We start from the raw sequence: 19,047 nt of genomic DNA on the forward strand, positions 1-19,047 counted from the left end.
ATTTAAAAGTTCATTGAGACAAGTGAAAACACAACTTACTTTTGGACTTCCAGAAAAGCAGTGCTAAGAAGTAAATTTATATTGTATACTGAATACTTAAAATTTTATTAAGAGAGTATACATAGGGGGCTGGGGATTTAGCTCAGTGGCATAAGCACCTGCCTTGCAAGCAGGCAGTCGTGAGTTCGATCCCTGGTACAGATTTAAAAAAAAAGAGAGAGAGTATACCTTACATGTTTTTCATCACAGTAAAATGTAAAAAACTTTTTATAAAATTAAATAATCTGTTGATAATGAATATCTTCTTAATCCATCGGAAATACCAAAGAATTTGCTTAATCTCTTGTTATATGGTATCTGTTAGAAACTTACCACCTATTGTACTTGATGATTGAAGTTAGAAGCATTCATTTTAAAATCAGAAAGCATTTATTGTCTGCTGTCATTGTTTGTCTTTAATAGATTATTAAGAAGGGAGTGAAAGAAAGTTCATAGTATTAGAAATGAAACAAAACCATCATTAGTTCCAGACACTGTCCTTACGACACTAGCCTTTTATACACAGAATCTCAAAACAAATTAACATAATTAATAGATTTGAACAACATTTCTAGATATAGAATCAACATATGCTAAGACAAAGGATTTTATATTCACTAGCAATCAACAGATTATACAATTTAAGAAGAAATATTAAGTAATAGCATTAATTTTGTGGTACCTGGGAATGGAAGACAACACATTTTCAGAGATACTAAAATGTGAAAAAGTAGTATCTTAAAATCATTACGGTTTTAAATACATGTACATGTAGTAAATAAAAAGATACATAAAGGGAAAATAAATACCAAAGATTTCCAATGTAGTAATTATGGTGGTGAGAGAGGTTCATAGCTTTGAACTATAATTGTAATACATTCTTAGTTGATGTGTGAGAATTACTGTATTTTTCTTATGTAGCAAATCTATGGTATATTTTAATATTAAAAAATAAAGAAACCCAGCTGATGCCATTCTCCCAAAGAAGTAGTGATGGAAATGGAGCAAATGCTTGCAGCTAGTTTGGGGGAGTATCTGCTATAGGGCAGAGACAAGTCAGAGAAGGAAACCAACAAAAAGAAGTGTAGAGAAGCCAGCCAGAATGTAGGGAAGTTCTGCAGCACAGAAACAAAGGAGAGGAAATTTTTAACAGAAAAATGAGAACTGGTCAGAAGTGTTAGAAGGAATTAAAAGTAGAAAAATAGGGAAATAGTTGGATATCTTTAAAAGGCTGTACTAGCAGTACTCTTGATAACAAATGATAGAAACTGAATTCAAACATAAGAAAGGAAAAAGAATTCACATGTCCAAAGATAACCTAGAGAAAGTAGAGTTCAGAAGATTAGAAATAACTAGACACTCTAATGCCTGTAATATTTCTCTGTGTTTCACATCTCTTCATCCCAGACCACCTTCTTCAGTGTAGCCACTGGCCATGTGTACCCAGGGTATAGGTAGCCTACATCCTTGTAACTTAGAACCCAGAAAAAAATATATTTCTTTTCTCCTCTTTCTGTCTTACCCTGATACACAAGATATTTAAATTTTCAGAACCATAGGGGCATAACACCTTGTCTCTGTGTTATGATTTAGGGTCTACGCTCATTTCATTATGTTAATATTTTCACCTACAAGAGTAATTGATAGGAAGTTAGAATCATGCAGAATACAAGGACATATCTATTGTTCATGACTACGCATTGCTTGTAGTACATTTATCATTCCCTACAAGTTTCTGAAATATGTATCTTGTTATTATATATACTTTGAGAACCACCGATTTAGGAAAAAGTAAAGAAACCAGCTAGATTGATAAAAATACCTCCCAAGCTACTCTATTCCTAAAAATCTTACATGTATGAATCATATTATTGTACTTATCATAATTAAGTCAGACATTTATTTGGTTTTATTTACTGAGTGACTATTAGTTCAAGCCCTACTACTTGAAAGAGTATGACAAACACACAGAGAATTTTAAATAGAAAGTGAAGTGAAGGACTATAGAAGAAGCTCCTATAATAGAATATTTTTGTGTTGAAAAAATAGCTTTTCAGTAAGATCACTGAGAAGTACCTTAAATGATTTAATATAAATCCAGACTTCATGAATTTGTGTTTGTGTTTTCCTCCTATAAGACAAATTTCAATTCTGTGCCGTGAAAGGCATTTATTTGGTGATTTTAGCATGCATTCATTTTTAATGAAGAAAAGCTAACTTTAAGCACTATTAACTTTTGTATTTTACCAAAATTATAAGAAATTTGTTTAAAAAGTTGTCAGTGTTTTATTCTCTTGAATCTTACGCAGCTTTTGTAGGGAATACAAAAAAACTTACTTATTTCTCTTGTAAATTTTAGAAAAATATATTTATAAACAATCAATAACATGTGAATATTTAACATTGCTGCTCTTAAATTTGTAATGGGTTGTAAGGTTTTTTAAATTCCTTGACTGATTTTCAAGTAATGTATGTGCAGGGACTAGCTATAGTAAAACCAAGGAAAGATGTACAGTTAACTGTGACTGTATCATTAAAATTTGTAATAAGTATCAAGATGCTATTCATATTTAGGATGTACTTAACAAAATATATAGCTTTTTACTGACTCAAATATTAAAGGTTGGTCATACATGATGACTTTTAGGTAATATTTAGATTACTGTAATAATATGCACTATTCCTGTGAACTGATTCAAGTTTAAATAAATTTAATGTTTATGCAGTGTTTTCAGAGCTGTATTTAAAATGCCTTATCTCATAAAAAGACCTAGTTCAGGAAAAAAAAAAAAAAAAGCCCTCTATGTATTGGTTACTTTTCCAACTCCGAGACAAAATACCTGATACTCATAGTTTACAGTAAAGGTTGATTTTGGCTCATGGTTTCAGGGGCCACAGTGATCAGCTGACACCAGGAAAGGGTATGGTGGAAGAAAACTGCTTAAAACGTGGGAACCAAAAAGGAGAGAGACAGACAGAGACAGAATAAGGAGCTCTAGAGAAAAATACAGCCTAACAGCATGCTTCAGTCCTTTCTAGAAGCCCTCTCTGAATATCTGAGACCTTTGGAGGGCATTTTAGATCTAACATAGGAATCTATGGTAAGTTTTTAGAAGCCAAAACTTATCTTAAGGAATACTGATGTCTTTCTTTTGAATTCTGTATAGAAATTATCATGAGCTATATTTTTAATTAACTAGATTTTCACTGACGTTTAGTAACAGTACTATAAATGGACCTTCACTTCCTCAGGGTAGTCCACAAAAGCTACACTGAACAGAAAATAAATTACAAAACAAACAATAATACTATATCCGAAGTATTGAAATCTGATTTTAAGTAAAATCAAGTTTAAGCACAAGAGAACGACCAAGTTTTCAAGAGACTTCTGCTAATATTCTAGAGCTTGATGGCTTCTATTTCTGCTAGCAAAGTCACTAATTCACTTAGAAACATGTAAGTGAAAATATTGCTCTACAACAATAACTGTTATTTTTGTTGATTTAACATTATTTTTTTTTCTTGGTTGCCTGGGTAGTTTAATTGGGGTTTTAATTCTTTTCCTCTTGCGCCCACATGATTTCAATAACTGAAAAAAATGCTGACAAAAAGATGAGAGAAAATACAATTTTAAAAAGTGTAGGTATGTAGAGTACCTGTGGAGAATAGGTATTGCTATGTTGAATTAGCACAATTTAAGGAGTAGAAAGTGGGAGAAGGAAAGTGAAAAATGGGGATTTGGTGAAGTACTATATAATTTCTCCTTGGGAACATCAAATGGCACTGCCATTCTATTTAAAAAAGGAGTTGGAAAAGGCGTGCGTTCCAGTCTCATGGTAAAAAGTAAGAATGTGTTTTGCAGGTCAAGTATTTAGCAAGTATGACTGAACTTACAGTATCACCATAGGAGCACTGAAAAGTGATTTTGGCAGTGATGTTGATAAATTACTGTGAATATACTCTTTGTTCTGATTATCTCTGTATTTCATCTGATGTGTATGTGTAATGGGAACTTTAGTTCTGTTAACTTCAGTAGGGGATTTCAAATAACAGCAATAATTAAGCTCTTTTCTATGAATAGGCAAATGTTAGGTTTTTTTCATGAAAATCAATTGTAAAAATTAATTTTCCAAATTTCACATATGATGCACTTTTACTTTCTATTGTTTTTCTTTTGGTTGTGAGAATAGAAGTTGAAATGATATGATTTAACTCTAATTCACTAAAAGTACATTGGTTTATTCAGTTTATTTTTAAGTATTTGGCATTGCTAGTATCACATATACTATAATTTATTCTAAATGATTAGAATGCCAAAATTATTAATATCAATTAAAGAAGATGTGAAATATTTTCACTATTTAGGGCTCCTTTAAAAATTAAAAACCTTAGTAAGCTGTTTTAAACAGTTTGACATTTGAAATAATAGTGACCATTGATTTTTGTTTTGAGAAATCATATTCAAATATAGTTACAAAACAACAATTTAATTGTACATTTGGCAGAATTTACATTAATAAGAATAAGGGCTTTAAATTAATTTTAAACCCTGTAAATGTTATTGAAAGTAGCATATCTCTTATCCATATGCAGATACTCATATTTCTGTGATAGAGTCTAATTTGAACACATCAAGACAGATTGGCGTTTTCCATACCATTAAAAAAACTGCTTTGTTAATTGCACACTGTATTTAGTATGACCTTATAACAAAGTACCACCTCAAGTGTCATGCTTTGTCTTTCATATGCATGCTGCAACTGGGTTCATCTATGCTAGACAACTGCATTTCATAAAGAGTTTTTCTTTTTTTATATAGGCAATTAGCAGTAATTAGGAAAATTCACCTCAATAAGATGTCAACATGAGATTATTTTACAGAGTTGAATGTCAGTGACTTAAAAAGAAAGTTCTCTGACATAGGTATGGCATGTGAAACATGAAATGTTAATTTAACTTTTCTGCTTATTATTCATGCACTATATTATTTTGTCATTCAGACACTACACTGACAGAGTGTAAGAGTGTTAAAATAGTGCTGCTAGAATAAAAAGAGGATTAATCTACCATTGGCCAATTAGCCAAAGGGTACTTAATGGTCTCTAAAGGCTACTGAAGTCTAACTACTAGCAAAAGCATTGGTAAAAAGTCCTCTACATTACCTTCATTTGCCTGACATTTTGTGAAACATGCTGTAGGCTTTTAATAACTGCATTTGTCAGAAAATGGTTTATAAGTGAATGATGTAGTAACTGAGTGGATTTTTGATAAGGTATTTTGTTACATCGATAATTTCATCCCTGCCTAAGATCTTTTTTCTTATTAGTTTTCCATTTTCAGTTTTTACTCCTGATGTTCTCAAGTATCATGAAAGTAAAACTCATGTTTTAAGTTTAAACACTGTTACTAAACTTAAAAAATATATTTATTAGAATTGTTAATCTTCTAGGTACTTGTATGGAATATATGTGTGGTCTAGAAGTTAATGATTGTCTTGATAGCTCATGTAATCATTGAATTATGTGGATTTAACCTTGCATGTGGGCAATATTCAGAATTTTATTTCTTGCAGCTTTCATCCCTATAAAAGTGTAGTATTCCAAATAAAAGAATATTAACTGTATTTACTTAAGGAGAAATATGATGACTTTTTTTTTTAGGAATTTTTTGCCTGTAAAATTCACATAGATATTGTTAAACTAGTTTCCTCTCCAATTTTTTATATCAGTTTTGTAGTAAAATGTTACAATACAAAATTAAGATTTTAAAATTTATACCTGTACTTAAGTGTGAACCAGAGTAATAAGATCATGAGATTATAAATGAAATTTTTTGATTCAGTATTGAATATGTTGTATCAGTCTTAAGCAAAATTTAAGATCGGAGGTTTTGGTGAATTGGAAACAGACCACCCCCATTTGTGATTGCTTTTTTTCACTTTGACTGTCAAGCTCTTTGGTTTCCAAAAGGAGAAAGAAAAATTATAGACTGCAGTATAATTAAAGCTAGGAGCCACATCTCAAAGTTTATTCTGGTTGCTAATAGACCTTTTCCAACATTGACAATCCAGCGTTTGCCACAGCGTGAGCTGAAAAGAGTTCTGACACTAAACATTTCCACCAAGTGCCTCTCAAAACCTCTCCTCCTGTCTGTAATCATTGCTTTCACCGTCATCTCTGGCTGAATTTTCTAGAACTTGTATTTATTTTTCAGATCTTACTACCCCAATTAATATTTTCCAAAATCTTAAAATGGTTCATTACTTTAACTTTTTAGTTAACTTTTCAGAGACAGAAATCTTATAGGGAAAAGTAAACTGTATCTTTCAATGCTTTAGGGTAGTTACTGTCCAAAAAAAAGGTGATAGATCAGAATCATTCTTTTTATTAGAAGGGAAGAGATACACCATCCTATTCTGTAAATGCCAAAAACTTTTTTACAGAAATGACAGCTAATGTCATGTTCTTTGAATAGTCATATATTGAATACTTTATTCTTTGGAGACATTACGATGAGAACAGATAAAAAAATATATTGTTTAGGCAATTATTAGGGAAATGATTCTTTCAGATTTCTTTTTAAACTCTTCTCTTTTAATGGGAATATTTTCATGGGTCCTATTTAATTTTTCTGATTATTTTTGAACATCAAATGGGCTTTATTTTAATATGGAAGCAGTTTTAATTTTTTATTATTATTGTTTCAGTACTGAGAAATGAACTCAGATCCTTAGTGCTGAATTATATCCCAAGACCTTTTAAAATTTTTATTTATTTTGAGATAGCGTATTTTTCACTAACTTGCCCAGGCTGGGCCCAAACTTGTGGTCCTCCTGCAACAGCCTTCCAGAATGCAAGGGTTACAGGCATGTGTCACCATGTTCAGCTGTCATCATAATTACTAATGCATAGTTATTATAGTTATTAGTGCATATTATTAATAATTCAGCCATATCCACTTTCCCTCTAAGTTCCCTTCACTTTCTCTAATGTCCCTCTTTTATTTTCAGAGTATCTTTTCCTCCCCTCGTTTCCACATAAGAGAGAAAAAATGCAACACTTGTTTTGCATGTCATGTCTGACTTATTTTCCTTAGCATGATGATCTTCATATCCACCAATTTTCTTGTATATCATCACATGAATTTGCTCTTTTGGCTGAATAATATGCCATTGCATATTATGCCATATTTTTTATCTACTTATCTGTTGACAGGTACAAAGGCTAATCGCATAACTCGGCTATTGTGAATAGTGCCACAATAGCACTGTACTATAATATAATACTATAAGATAATATACCCGGGTATGCAGGTATTTATTATGTATGCTGACTTCATTTCCTTCAGGTATATATCAGGAGAGGTATAGAGGGTCATAGAGTAACTGAACATTAAAATGTTTAGCAGGGGTCCCTGATGGCAAAAAAAAATTGCTTCATCTCCTCAAGACTGCCCACATTTTACTCACATGTGCTCTACCTTGTGTTGCATAAAAATGGAAAGCCAGGTAGTTGAGGGCTAGGCTGGGGCATTTGATGCTGTCTCTAGATCCTAGGGTAAATGCAGCAAATCATATGGGGACACATGGAAGGGAATAGGCTCTACTCAGCATTTACCAGACAGGAATTTAGCTTTCCACTGTGTTTCACTTTGACTATAATTGATAAATATTTCTAGTTTGTGGATTAACAGCTTTTTTTTAAATGTTAAAGGGAGTAAAGCAGAACATTAAAATGAAACAAAGCAAAACAGTAATAGAATGATAGGAAATCTACAATCATTACTATATTACATATTATTATCCTCCAAATAGTTGCCCAGACCACTGGCTCAGGCCTGCACAGTTGATGGAGTAACACAGAGTCAGTCATCATCCTTCTTCAGTTATTATCATCCCAGCCTGTGTGGTGTCTGGTTGCTCGTGGGTGGGAAGGGAGTGGGACGCTGAGGCAGTTTCCTTGCTGTTTTCCCTGGCCAGCAGGGCCTCTGCTGGCACACAGGGAGGCTGCATGATTTCCCTGCTGCTTCTCCCCTGCAGGCAGGGCCTCTACTGATGCATGGGGTGAGGCTGCATTGCTTCCTTGCTGTTTCTGCCCCATGTCCAGCAAGGGCTTGGTCAGGGCAAGAATGTGGGGCCACATTTCTTCCTTATTGCTTCTCCTGTGTACCAGGCAGGTCCTCTGCTGGCTCACAGCAGGTAGGAGCTATTGCTTCCCTGCTGTCCCTCCCGGTTCAGCAGGTCTGCCATTCCTGGCCTTCTTATTTTTGCTGAATTCCTGAATTATCGCTCTCTAATGACCCCAAGCCTCATGTCAAATCCTTCCTATTCCCCTGGGACCCACCTTTCTCCTCCTCTTCCTCATGTGGCTATGTTCTAAGGCCTGGACACCAAAACTTGGAGAGAGATTTTTCTCTGCTGCTCATCATTCTGCCATTTTCCTGCAAGTCTTAACAGCTATTTTTAAGGCAAATTTTATCACTTTTTCATCTCTGAGCATACAGAATTAACATAATGTCTACTACATGGTAGATGTTTTAAAAAAAAAAAAAAGATACAGGTTCTGAACCTAGATACTTCCTAATAAAATTATCTAGAAAATGTGAAGCTAGAGCCTAAAATAAAAGTGATTTTGAATGATGTTCTACACAAGAGAACAAGAAAGTATAAGTCATAAGAGATTTTTTTAATCTTGTTTATAGCACTCAAAAATTATTGTGCAGAGCAGTAAGTTGAGATTTCTGGCCACAGGCTTTTTGTCTGGCAATTAAGCTGTAAATGCAGATCTGGTTCAGTCAATTCATATTTCTAGTGTAAAAAATGTAACATTTTTTGAATAATTGAAATAAAATAAAATGAAATTAACTTAGAGCGAGAATATTATACAAACTAAATGCTATAGAGTTTGAGACACTTAGTTGAGGTGGACCTGAGTGAAGGAATAAACTAAAGAAAGAGGCTAAGTTTTTAAAAAATTATGACTAGGACTATATTTTTGTATTGTATAACAAAAACTTACAAACCAAGAAAAACTTACACTCATTTATGGCTTCCTTGCATCAGGAGTCTGGAACAGTTTAACAAGTCCTCTGCTAAGACTATCATCTCTTAGTGTGTCACCTAAAGTATCCTCTTTCCTATATTTCTTCCAAACTTTTGTTCCTTGGAAAAGTTCTTTGTGATTTTAGAAACTGAGACCCCTCTTTTTTTGCTGGCTGCCAGCCAGGGTCAGTTTTCAACTCCTTGAAGTTTCCTTTCCATCTTTGTCTTGTGGCTTCTCCCATAATCCTAACATGGCAGCCCTCGCTTCTACCAGGCTGGAAGCGAATCAGTCTTGCTTTGGCTCTTTGGTTGTCTGGTTGTCTGACTATCTGTTTAACTCTCTGGTTCTCTTCCCCTCTCAGAAGGCATCAGACAGACTTTTGAAAGAACTTACCTGATTAAAACCAGCCAGGATAATCTTAAATCAAAATCACTTGATTAAGGACCATAATTTTGTTCACAGAATCACTTTTTGCATAACGTAATTATTGTAGTGATAGCTCATCTTACTCACAAGTCCCACTGGGGATGTATTATACCAAGACATGGAATATTGAGCATCACACCAATATTGTGTCTACTCCAGGACTCATTATTATTTCCTAGCCAGGTCAATGGTGCATGTCTATAATCCTAGCACTCTGGCAGCCTAGGGCAGGAAGATCACAAATTTGAGTTCAGCCTGTGAAACTTAGCAAAACCGCATCTCAAAATTTACAAAATAAATTTTAAATGGCTTTTAGTTTTAAAAGTAGCTCCATGTGAAGGCCCTGAGTTTAGGTCCCATAAAACACACACACACACACACACACACACACACACACACACACACAAGTACGCACAAGTTCTTCTACATATTTAGTCTTGTTTCTCCTTACAGTTGCTTGCAGTGTTCTTTCCTTTTAAGACTTATACTTCTTCAGTGTTATATAAACTTAAAAATTTTAATTGACACATAAAAACAGAACTGTGTGTGTTTATAGGATACCATGTAACATTTCAAAACATAGATAAACATTACTAAATGTTTCGATCAAGCTAAACATATCGACTCAGGTATTTATCATTTATTTCTTTTGCTTTTTAAAATATATAGTACATTATTGTTACCTATAGTCTCCATACTGTGCAGTTGCTCGCCACAACTTTCTAACACTTATCTAACTACAGCTTAGCACTCATTGATCAGCTTTTCCCCATCCCTCGTCCCTCACCTCTCCCAGCGCCTAGAGTAACCACCACTCGATACTCATCCTCTGCGACGTGAGCTTTTCAGTGTTCGCCATGTAGGTGAGATTGCACAACGCTTGTCTTTTTCTCTCAGCTTCCTTGGTTTAAGGCTCACATTCTAGCGCAATGTTGTGTGTAAAAAACTAAATAGGAAGTAGTTTCTAGTTTTAAATGCTGATAAATGTTCTGTTTTGTAATCTTTGATTAGAAATAATTGACTATGTATAATTAAAAACAAATCTCGGAACTAATTCTCACCGAGTTCACATTTTAAATTGAAATAGACTTTAAGAAGACTGTGGAACTACTGCTGAGCTGGGAATATAGAGTTGGAAAGCGCATAGGTCATTGTGCAGGTAGCCTGGTAATGATCCTATATTGATTATAATCAAGTAAGTAGTTACACTTTAAGGCAAACTAAAATTTGTGTTACAACTATAGGATTATAATATCCCTATATTTAACAAGGTATTTTTTATCATTGTCTTCATCTTGTAAGACTGTCAGACTCTATAATTTACCACAAATAATAGAGTATCCACAGTACTGCACATAAAAAATCTACCAAGTACTGTCACATGTGTTTTAAAAATTCTGTGCCCAAAATTACTTTTGTTAGGTAGACAAGCATTATCTCTTGTTTTTGACAGAGAAAATAGGCACATACTTACATAAAGTCACTCAAATGGTAATCAATAGATTCAGAGTTAGAATCTAGAAATTATGGTGCTTTTATCTGTGTTTATTATTTTCTGTTAAATATAACTTAAATGTTTGAAATATGTAAAAGTAGAAAAATAATAATAGAAAAGGATGCATGCTCATGAATAAAAAGAAAAATATTAGCAATTTTAAGAGTAATTTTAGCTTATTGGTAGATTAACAGCACCGTTTTTATCACATAGGTTACCCACAAAAACAGCCGAAACCAAGTATGAACAAGCTATACTTCATGTGTCATCCTAACATTACTGATATAGAAATAGAATTCTTACGCTAAGTTCAATTCTTAGTAAGAAAGAAAGAAGGGGGAAGGGAGAGAGAGAAAAAAAGAAGACAGCCACAGAGAGAGTTTACAAAGTTTAACACAGATACAGAACATTAACATCAAAATTTAGATGTGCACAGCTTCCAAGCAAAAGCTTAACTAACACTATATTATTAATAAAATGCATTTTAACTTATACAGTATTAAATGAATGGGTTGTAAATAAAAACTGCAATTGCTGTATCTTTAGAGCACCGTCCGCACTACAAATAGAAAATTAGATTCTTAATCCTTTTGTTTTGGTTCTTGTAAGACAGTCATTTTCAGATACTGTCCATAAACATATTAGTGGAAAAAATATTATCCGCTCTCAAGGCTTTAAATTAACAAGGGTTTTTGTGTAAGGAACATGTGTACTCCTATGGGAGGTAAGAGAATGGAGAAGCTATTTTGCTGAAGAAAAAAGAGAAGGCTTTGTGAAGTAGGGAGGATTACATTGTTCTTTTAAAGATGAGCGATAGCTAGGCACAATGCTGCATGCCTATGATTCCAGCACACTAGAGGCTGAGGCAGGAGGATCGCTGTTGAGTTCAAAGCCAACCTGGACTATACAGTGAGTGCAAGCCCAGCCTGAAATACCACACGAGACTGTCTCAAAAGAAGAGAGATGCTTCAGATGGAGGAGACATTATGTGTGGAGTTACTGATGGAAGACTAGGAGGAAGATTTTGGGGACCGGCAGACAAGGCTGACTAGGTGATATCTGACTGAAACAATTTGAATCTAAAATATTAGAAAACTTTAATACCCACATACATTTGAGCTTTATTGTTAGGTTGAAGGACCTTTGAAGGGCTTTGAACAAGGGAATTAAAGATCAGTGCTGTTTGAGGAAGTTGTATAAAAAGCGGTAGGGAAGTAAAAAAAGGTGTGGGAGGACAGTCTGCAGTAGTATCACTGGGATAATGAGGGTGTGCATTAAGACGGGTGAAAAGGAGTGAGGAACAGTTACATAATTTATAGAAGCTGACAACTGACTGAACGTATAGAAAAAATAAGTAAGGAAGAAAGTGGATTTAAACTTGAATGGTGTTGTAGTCAGAGGTTGCAAGGAGAACAATACATACAGGACACATCATTCGTATTTTAGGATGTTCACCCAAGGAGTTAAATACAAAGAAAGTTCAGAAAATCTATCCACACACTACAGATCAAGGAAATCCAACCAAGGACCTGGAGCCGACAACAATAACTCATGAAAGTCTGTTTCATGGATCTGTGCTGGGAAGGCCCAAAGGTCAGCGGTAGAAGCTAGAATGCCTGCCAGCAAGGTGAAGGATTGTGCTAGCAGGCTGAGAATTGTATGCTGGAGCCAACAAGCAACATTCAAAATATGGACCGGGTCTCCCCCGAAAAATACCACTGCCATCCTCAACGAAAATGAAGTCCCAGCTCCTCAATGACAAGAACAGCTGAGTACATTTCAGGAAGCCAGTGTGACAAACTTCTGGAGAATAAACAGCATACATGTTTCCCTATGAAGCAAGGAAACGATGCTCCAAGTAAGGACCAAAGTGAAACTGTAGCTATTCTCAGCAACAAGGTGCCGAGCTCCTCCAGTGATAACAACCGAGTTCATGTCAGGGGAGCCACCATGACAAGCTCCTCCAGGAGAGCCATTGGCTCCAAACAACACTTGAGAGAACTCATAATGTTCCTCGTACACTCCGTCTTCTTTTTATATTGGCAACAGTCCTCAGGTGGGCCACCCATGCCCCGTACCACACTGGTTCACTTCAGCTGGCGTTTAAGTTGACCACCAGTTACCAATCCACTACAGATGGTAAACAGGAAGAATTTCATACCTAGGGAGATTATGAATTCATTTTTAGATATTAATTGTTTGGTAGACTTGGGACAATTGGTGAATAAATGTTTTGTAAAGTCTTTAAAGCTGTAATTCTAGATCATAAACTAAAATATAGTCAAAGAAATAGTTTCTTCATCAAAATAATACTTTTATTTCAAATATATTAAGCCCTAGTTTTGAATTCATGACCTGAACTTTTCATATGTAACAGTATGCATATAAAGAAACATTTAATTGTGTTTTTATTGGAAGTTTCTAGAAGTTGTATTTAAACAGTGTTAATACCTAAATAATATATCTCATGTATGTATTACTGTATACTTTAGGTACATCTTTTGCTGTACCTAATAGTAATTCATAAAGATTTTTTCCCTTCTGAGAGATTTAAGTATCATTTTGTCTAATGGTTCCTTATGTTAGACAACCACATTATGTTTCTTTTGAAAAATAGTACTCTCTTAAAAAGCTCTGAGTTGTTATGCTATGCGGTTTTGTGACATTCTGCTGATTACAGACGAAAGATCACAGCTCATATTAAGATGGTGTCTTTTATACTACTTCATGAAAACATTAGTAGTATGTCATTTAACAAAATATGTATGTTATTAAAAATTCAAATGTTAGGAATTGAATGCAGTTTTACCTCCATGTTATAAACGAGACTTGTCAAGTATCAATCAAGGCCATAAAAATGAGCAAATTTTTTGCATGTTATTTATTTAAACTAAATCCCCAACAAGCCTCATTTGCTAATTGGACTTAACATTTATATTGCTAAATGAGAAGTATTTTGGCTGCTATATATGGTAGTAAGATCTACCCAATGGAATAAACAACTAACATCTGTTACCTTGTCCTGCTCCAGCTTGGCTTTTACCATGTTAAGTGCATCAGACCTGAAGTCATCAAATCTGTGAATCTCTGGCTCACTCATATATATGTGAAGGGGAAGAAATAGTTCATTATGTGTAGAGACCAGCCAATCTAAAGATACTGAGTATAGCTGGTTAATTTTGTTTGAACTTTATAAGTGCTATAAAATAGTAGAGAAGATAGAATTTTCTAAAGTTCTTGTAATATTTATTTGTATAATTAATTCTCATCCTTGGTATTTTCCTACCTGTAGAATTTTATGCTAACAATTGTTAGATTAATTGTAGTTAGTCTTATATTTGCTTTCTTTTCTTTTTTTTTTTTAAGAAGCTAAATTTGGATTTGGCTGGACTTCAGAAACAAAATGAAGATCTACTAAAAAAAGTAGAGTCCCCATCTGAAATCCCAAGTTTGGCAGAAGTTGCCAGGGTAGCAGCTACACATATACCAGTTACATCACTGGGCTCCTCAAGGAACATGGACTTAGAAATGAAGCAATTACAGTGTAAATTAAAGGTGATTATAAAGGTTATTAAGTATTAGAACATGTACTAAAATACTGCTTCCTCAAACACATGTTTACATGAACTCTAATTTATTCTAATAAAAGTAAATCAACATAAATAATTAAAAATTAATACTACTTTGATGTCATTATTTAATTTTAACCTGGTAGATTCTTATCTGGTAATTCATAGTACTATTCTCTCAAAAAAATTATGACACAAATCTTAATTTAGGAGCTATTGGCAGTTGACCACTGTCTTCTACTGCAACATTTAACTCCTCTCTGTCTCTCATGCCTCCCTCAGCTGAACAGAACCTTCCAAACCTATTGTATCAATATGAATAGAATTCCTCTCTTCTACGCAGTTGCTAGTCTTTTTATTTTGTTGTTAGTTGGAGATGGGGAAGGAGAAGAGAAGTGAGTGGAGGGAGGACTGGCAGAAATCAAAGATAAGATTAGTTTAATAGATTTCAGCAAGTTAAATCAGAGTAGGGTGAAAATACAGTGTTCTTTCTGTTGATGAAAAAATATATCTAAGTCCAAGTGAAACAACCAACTTGAAAGTGAGACTGACCTTAGTGTAAGTAAGACTGTCTTACAAGAAACAGGATTCATGAGTTTTAATGGGAAAGCTTATTTTCATACTCTTTAATGCTATTTGTTTATTTTTCATATCTTTGATTATTTTCTTCAGTTGAGGGATTGGTAATTGGAATAATAAAGACAGTACATATAGGAACATAACTAATTGGTGTGACTAGAAAGAAAAATGGATTGTAAGTACACAGAGTACTTCAGAATGGAGTAAGGAAGACTGTTAAAAGGCTGTTGGAATTCTGAATTGTCTAATAGACTTTTAACTGTTTTCGGTCCAAAATATTTTTTAATGAAAGATTATTAATACAATAAAATAAGATAAAATGTAGAGGAAGTGAGTGTCATTATTTAAAAATATTTTGCTTTGTTAATAATAGTTATAAAATTGGCATTGATTGAGATGATCAGATAATTTTTACATGTAAAAGTTGCCTTAACATTTAATAAGTCTAAACTCCTTATGTTAATGTTAGAAAGTTAGAAAAATAATTGTTCAAATGTAATGCATATATCCTCTCTTGAAAGATGTTTTTCTCTCTGAAAAGATGTATAAGAAGTACAAATTGATCATTTTTGTGTTTAGATTTCATATAAATGAAGGTAAAATATTTGAGATATTCTTTGATCTTGTCTAATCTTATCTATACACAGATTACAGTTCAGTTCTGTGATTTTATTTGTCTTCATGATCATAATAAAAAATTTTCACATAGATGAAACAATACTTGATCCAGAATTATCTGACTTCTAAAATTTTTAAATTTTTAGTAGTTTTAAGTTGATTTATATTTTACTTATTCGATTTTGTTTACTTTAAATATGCTAACAGAAATTTAAACTTTTTTAAATGATCTAACAATTTTGACTAATAAGATTCATATGAGTGCTTGTAAATTATATGCATTATAACATTTTCCAAGTACATGCTTTTACCGATGTATAGTATGTGTATCTGTCTTATTTTGTACAAGTGTGAGCTAGAATGGGGAGCCTAAAGCAATTTAGTTTAATTTACATATGTAACTTGGTCTCTAGGAACACTGACCAGACTATGCAGAGAATAAAAGGATAAATATTTACTTTTATCTTGTTTCATGTTTTAATATAGAAATTTCCTAAAAGAAATTTAAATACATAATATTCTGCTATTAAAATGTGTTTCACTATTGTATTAGTTTGCTAAGTCTGTCATAAGGTACCAGACAGGATGTTTTAGAAACAAAACCCATTTATTTTCTAATAATTCTAGATGCTGGAAGTCTAGTTCAAAGTGTCCACAGTTCGGTTTTTTGTTTTCCCCAAGACCTCTTGATTGGTAGTTGGATGTCTTCTCACTGCATATTCATAGTCTTTTCTCTGCGTATTTCATGTCCAAATTTTTTCCTTTTAAAAAGTCACCAGTTATAGTGTTAAGAGTCCACCCTAAATCTTCAGTTTACCTTAATTATTATTTAAAGGCCCTATTTCCAAATGTCGTTACATTCTGAAGTACTGGGGATTAGGTGAGGGCCTTAGCATATGCATATTTTAGGGCAACATAATTTAGCCTGTAAGAGTTACCAAACTATTGGCAGTGATTATCTAAGAATTAACCTTATTTTTTAACTGATTTAATGCTTCAGTGAGAAAGTTGGTAAGATTTAAGTCTTTTAAAGATCTACACACATCTTTTTCATTTTATAAAATTAGTATATCTCTTCTATGTAATTTCTTGTATGTACTTTACAAACACCCCAAGTTCATTAAGTAACATTAAAGTGCTTGTGTACATTTTTTCTACTTCATGTTTATGTAAATTAAATGTTTCCTCAAGGTGTCTACATTTATAGAGATAAAAAATGCTATAATTCCTTCCATTGAATTATATTCACATCACTTTTTAGGTTTTACACAACCTAGGTTAAATAATACTTTTTTTTTTAAAACTTCCTAACTCTTGAAGATATGTGCATATTACGTTCTGTTCTATTTTTCCAGTAAATTACTAATAATGAAAAATAGTTCTGTTTCTAAACCATCTTTCTGGCATCCTGTTATAAGACACTTAGCAAATGAATACAATACAACAATCTATTTTTAGGCTGATTACAAATATTAATATTCATCTCATCCCTGTAAGACAGGTTCTTTTATTGTCTCTGTTTTACAGTTGAGAGATAGGAAAAAAATTAATTGTCCAATTAGCTAGTAGTCACACAGCTACTAGAGCTGAGAATAGAATTTAAACCAGTCTGGCTCAAGAGTGTATGTTTTAATCATCACATTATGCAAACTTTTAAAAACATTCAGTAAAATTAGTAGGAGAAAGCTCTGACATGGGTGGATAGTTAGCACTGTGATATTTTGGATATATTTATTTTACACCAGATTTTAAGTCATGCTAGTATGGAATGGAACAGTGATAACATCATGGGTTTGATCATTTTTCTAGCCACTAACTTCTTGTGGGGACTAAGTTAAGGAAATAACTACTCTAAAGGTGTAAAGCAGGGGAGCCTTTCTATCCACCTCACAACTTTATTTTTAGTTTTTGTATTTTTATTAATGCATGTTTGCAGTGCATAACGATTCCATTCTTCCTGGGGAGTTGGTACATGACGTCACATCATATTTCTTCTTTTCATTCTCTTTCCTTTTCCCCTTTTCCCCCTTCCTTTCATCTCTTGGTCCCCTTCACTTTTGTAAATTAAGCTCTGTTTCCTATTAATCTTTTATTTTGCTCTTTATTTGTATCTTTGAAGACTCTTATAAGAGAAAGCTTGTGTGTCTAATTTATTTCACTTAACAGTGTGCTCTCACAATACATCTATTTTCCTACAAATGACTCAGGTTTATTCTTTTTTATGGCAGAGTAGTACTCCATCATGTATAAATGCCACATTTTTTAATTCATTCATCTGCTGATGGACAATATAGGCCACTTCCAAGATTTAGTTACTATGAATTATGCTGCTATAAACATGGCTATATATTTGTAACTATTTCAAGAAGAACTTTTGAGTATCAAATAAAACAACTCAGATTTAAAGATTATGGCAAATACAATAGAGCTGGCATTGTTTTACTAATTGTAATTGAATAATCCTTCAGTTTTTCAGCAGTCACATGTAAAGCGTTTTCAGCTTCATAGAATACAATCTTAAATCTAAAAAAAAGACTTAAACAGATACTTTAAAATAAATTCCACTGAAGATATTTTAAGATTTTTTTTACTGTCTGTTTTATTTCAAATAAAGTTCAAAGTTTATTTTCTCAGCAGAAAACATCTTAAGTCAGCAAGTTTTACTGTGTAAATGGTAGGATGATTGCTTTTAGGTAGGAATATTTACTGAAGCAAAAATTACCACCAACAGATTAATAGAGAAGAAAAGAAAGTATGAGAATGTTAAAGAAATCAAAATTAGAAAACCTTAGTAGTCTGAGTTCATTTATAGTAGGAATAAGTAGATAATTTATGGCACAGTAATCCCTAAAGCTATCACTATAAGAATATAGTGATAATATATAATAATGTAGTTGATTAATAGTGGTATTTATATTGTAATATAATGTTACTATATCACAGCATAATTGTGAATATTTGCATTTTAACTGAATTAACATGAATTCAAATCTAAGAATAATTCTAATGGAAACAATTATATTTTAGAAAGATTAGTGATACTACAAATATTTTAGAACTATTATGTTTTATTCTATTTATATTAATTTAATAGTTTTAAAATATAACAAGTGTATTCACATGAATATTTAAACAGTACACTAAAAGCTAAAATGCTAAAAAGATTAAGTGATATCTAGATTACTTGTTTATCTGGAACCTGAATCAAATTTAAAAGTTAGATGTTTTAACACGACAGTTACCCCTTGCTTCTAGGTGGTATAGATGCGAAATGTCACAA

At 33.0% G+C, this 19,047-nt stretch overlaps 1 protein-coding gene across 10 annotated transcripts in view; it reads left to right on the forward strand.

The window, feature by feature from the left end:
* Window positions 1–19,047, forward strand: part of Cntln (centlein) — a 448,833-nt gene that overhangs the window by 393,483 nt on the left and 36,303 nt on the right. For 9 of the 10 annotated variants that reach the window (XR_010048348.1, XM_063251634.1, XM_063251626.1 and 6 more), the window contains one exon: window positions 14,368–14,556. The exons of the other annotated variant lie outside the window; for it this stretch is intronic. Coding sequence is in view for 8 of the 9 variants with exons in the window: in XM_063251634.1 (XP_063107704.1) it covers window positions 14,368–14,556 (189 nt within the window). In the remaining variant the exon portion in view is untranslated. The remainder of the gene's footprint in view (window positions 1–14,367; window positions 14,557–19,047) is intronic. 10 annotated transcript variants of the gene reach the window in all.

Source organism: Cavia porcellus, unplaced genomic scaffold, assembly GCF_034190915.1.
Source record: "Cavia porcellus strain 051 isolate PalLab524CR breed Dunkin Hartley unplaced genomic scaffold, mCavPor4.1 scaffold_1, whole genome shotgun sequence".
Lineage (NCBI taxonomy): Eukaryota > Metazoa > Chordata > Mammalia > Rodentia > Caviidae > Cavia > Cavia porcellus.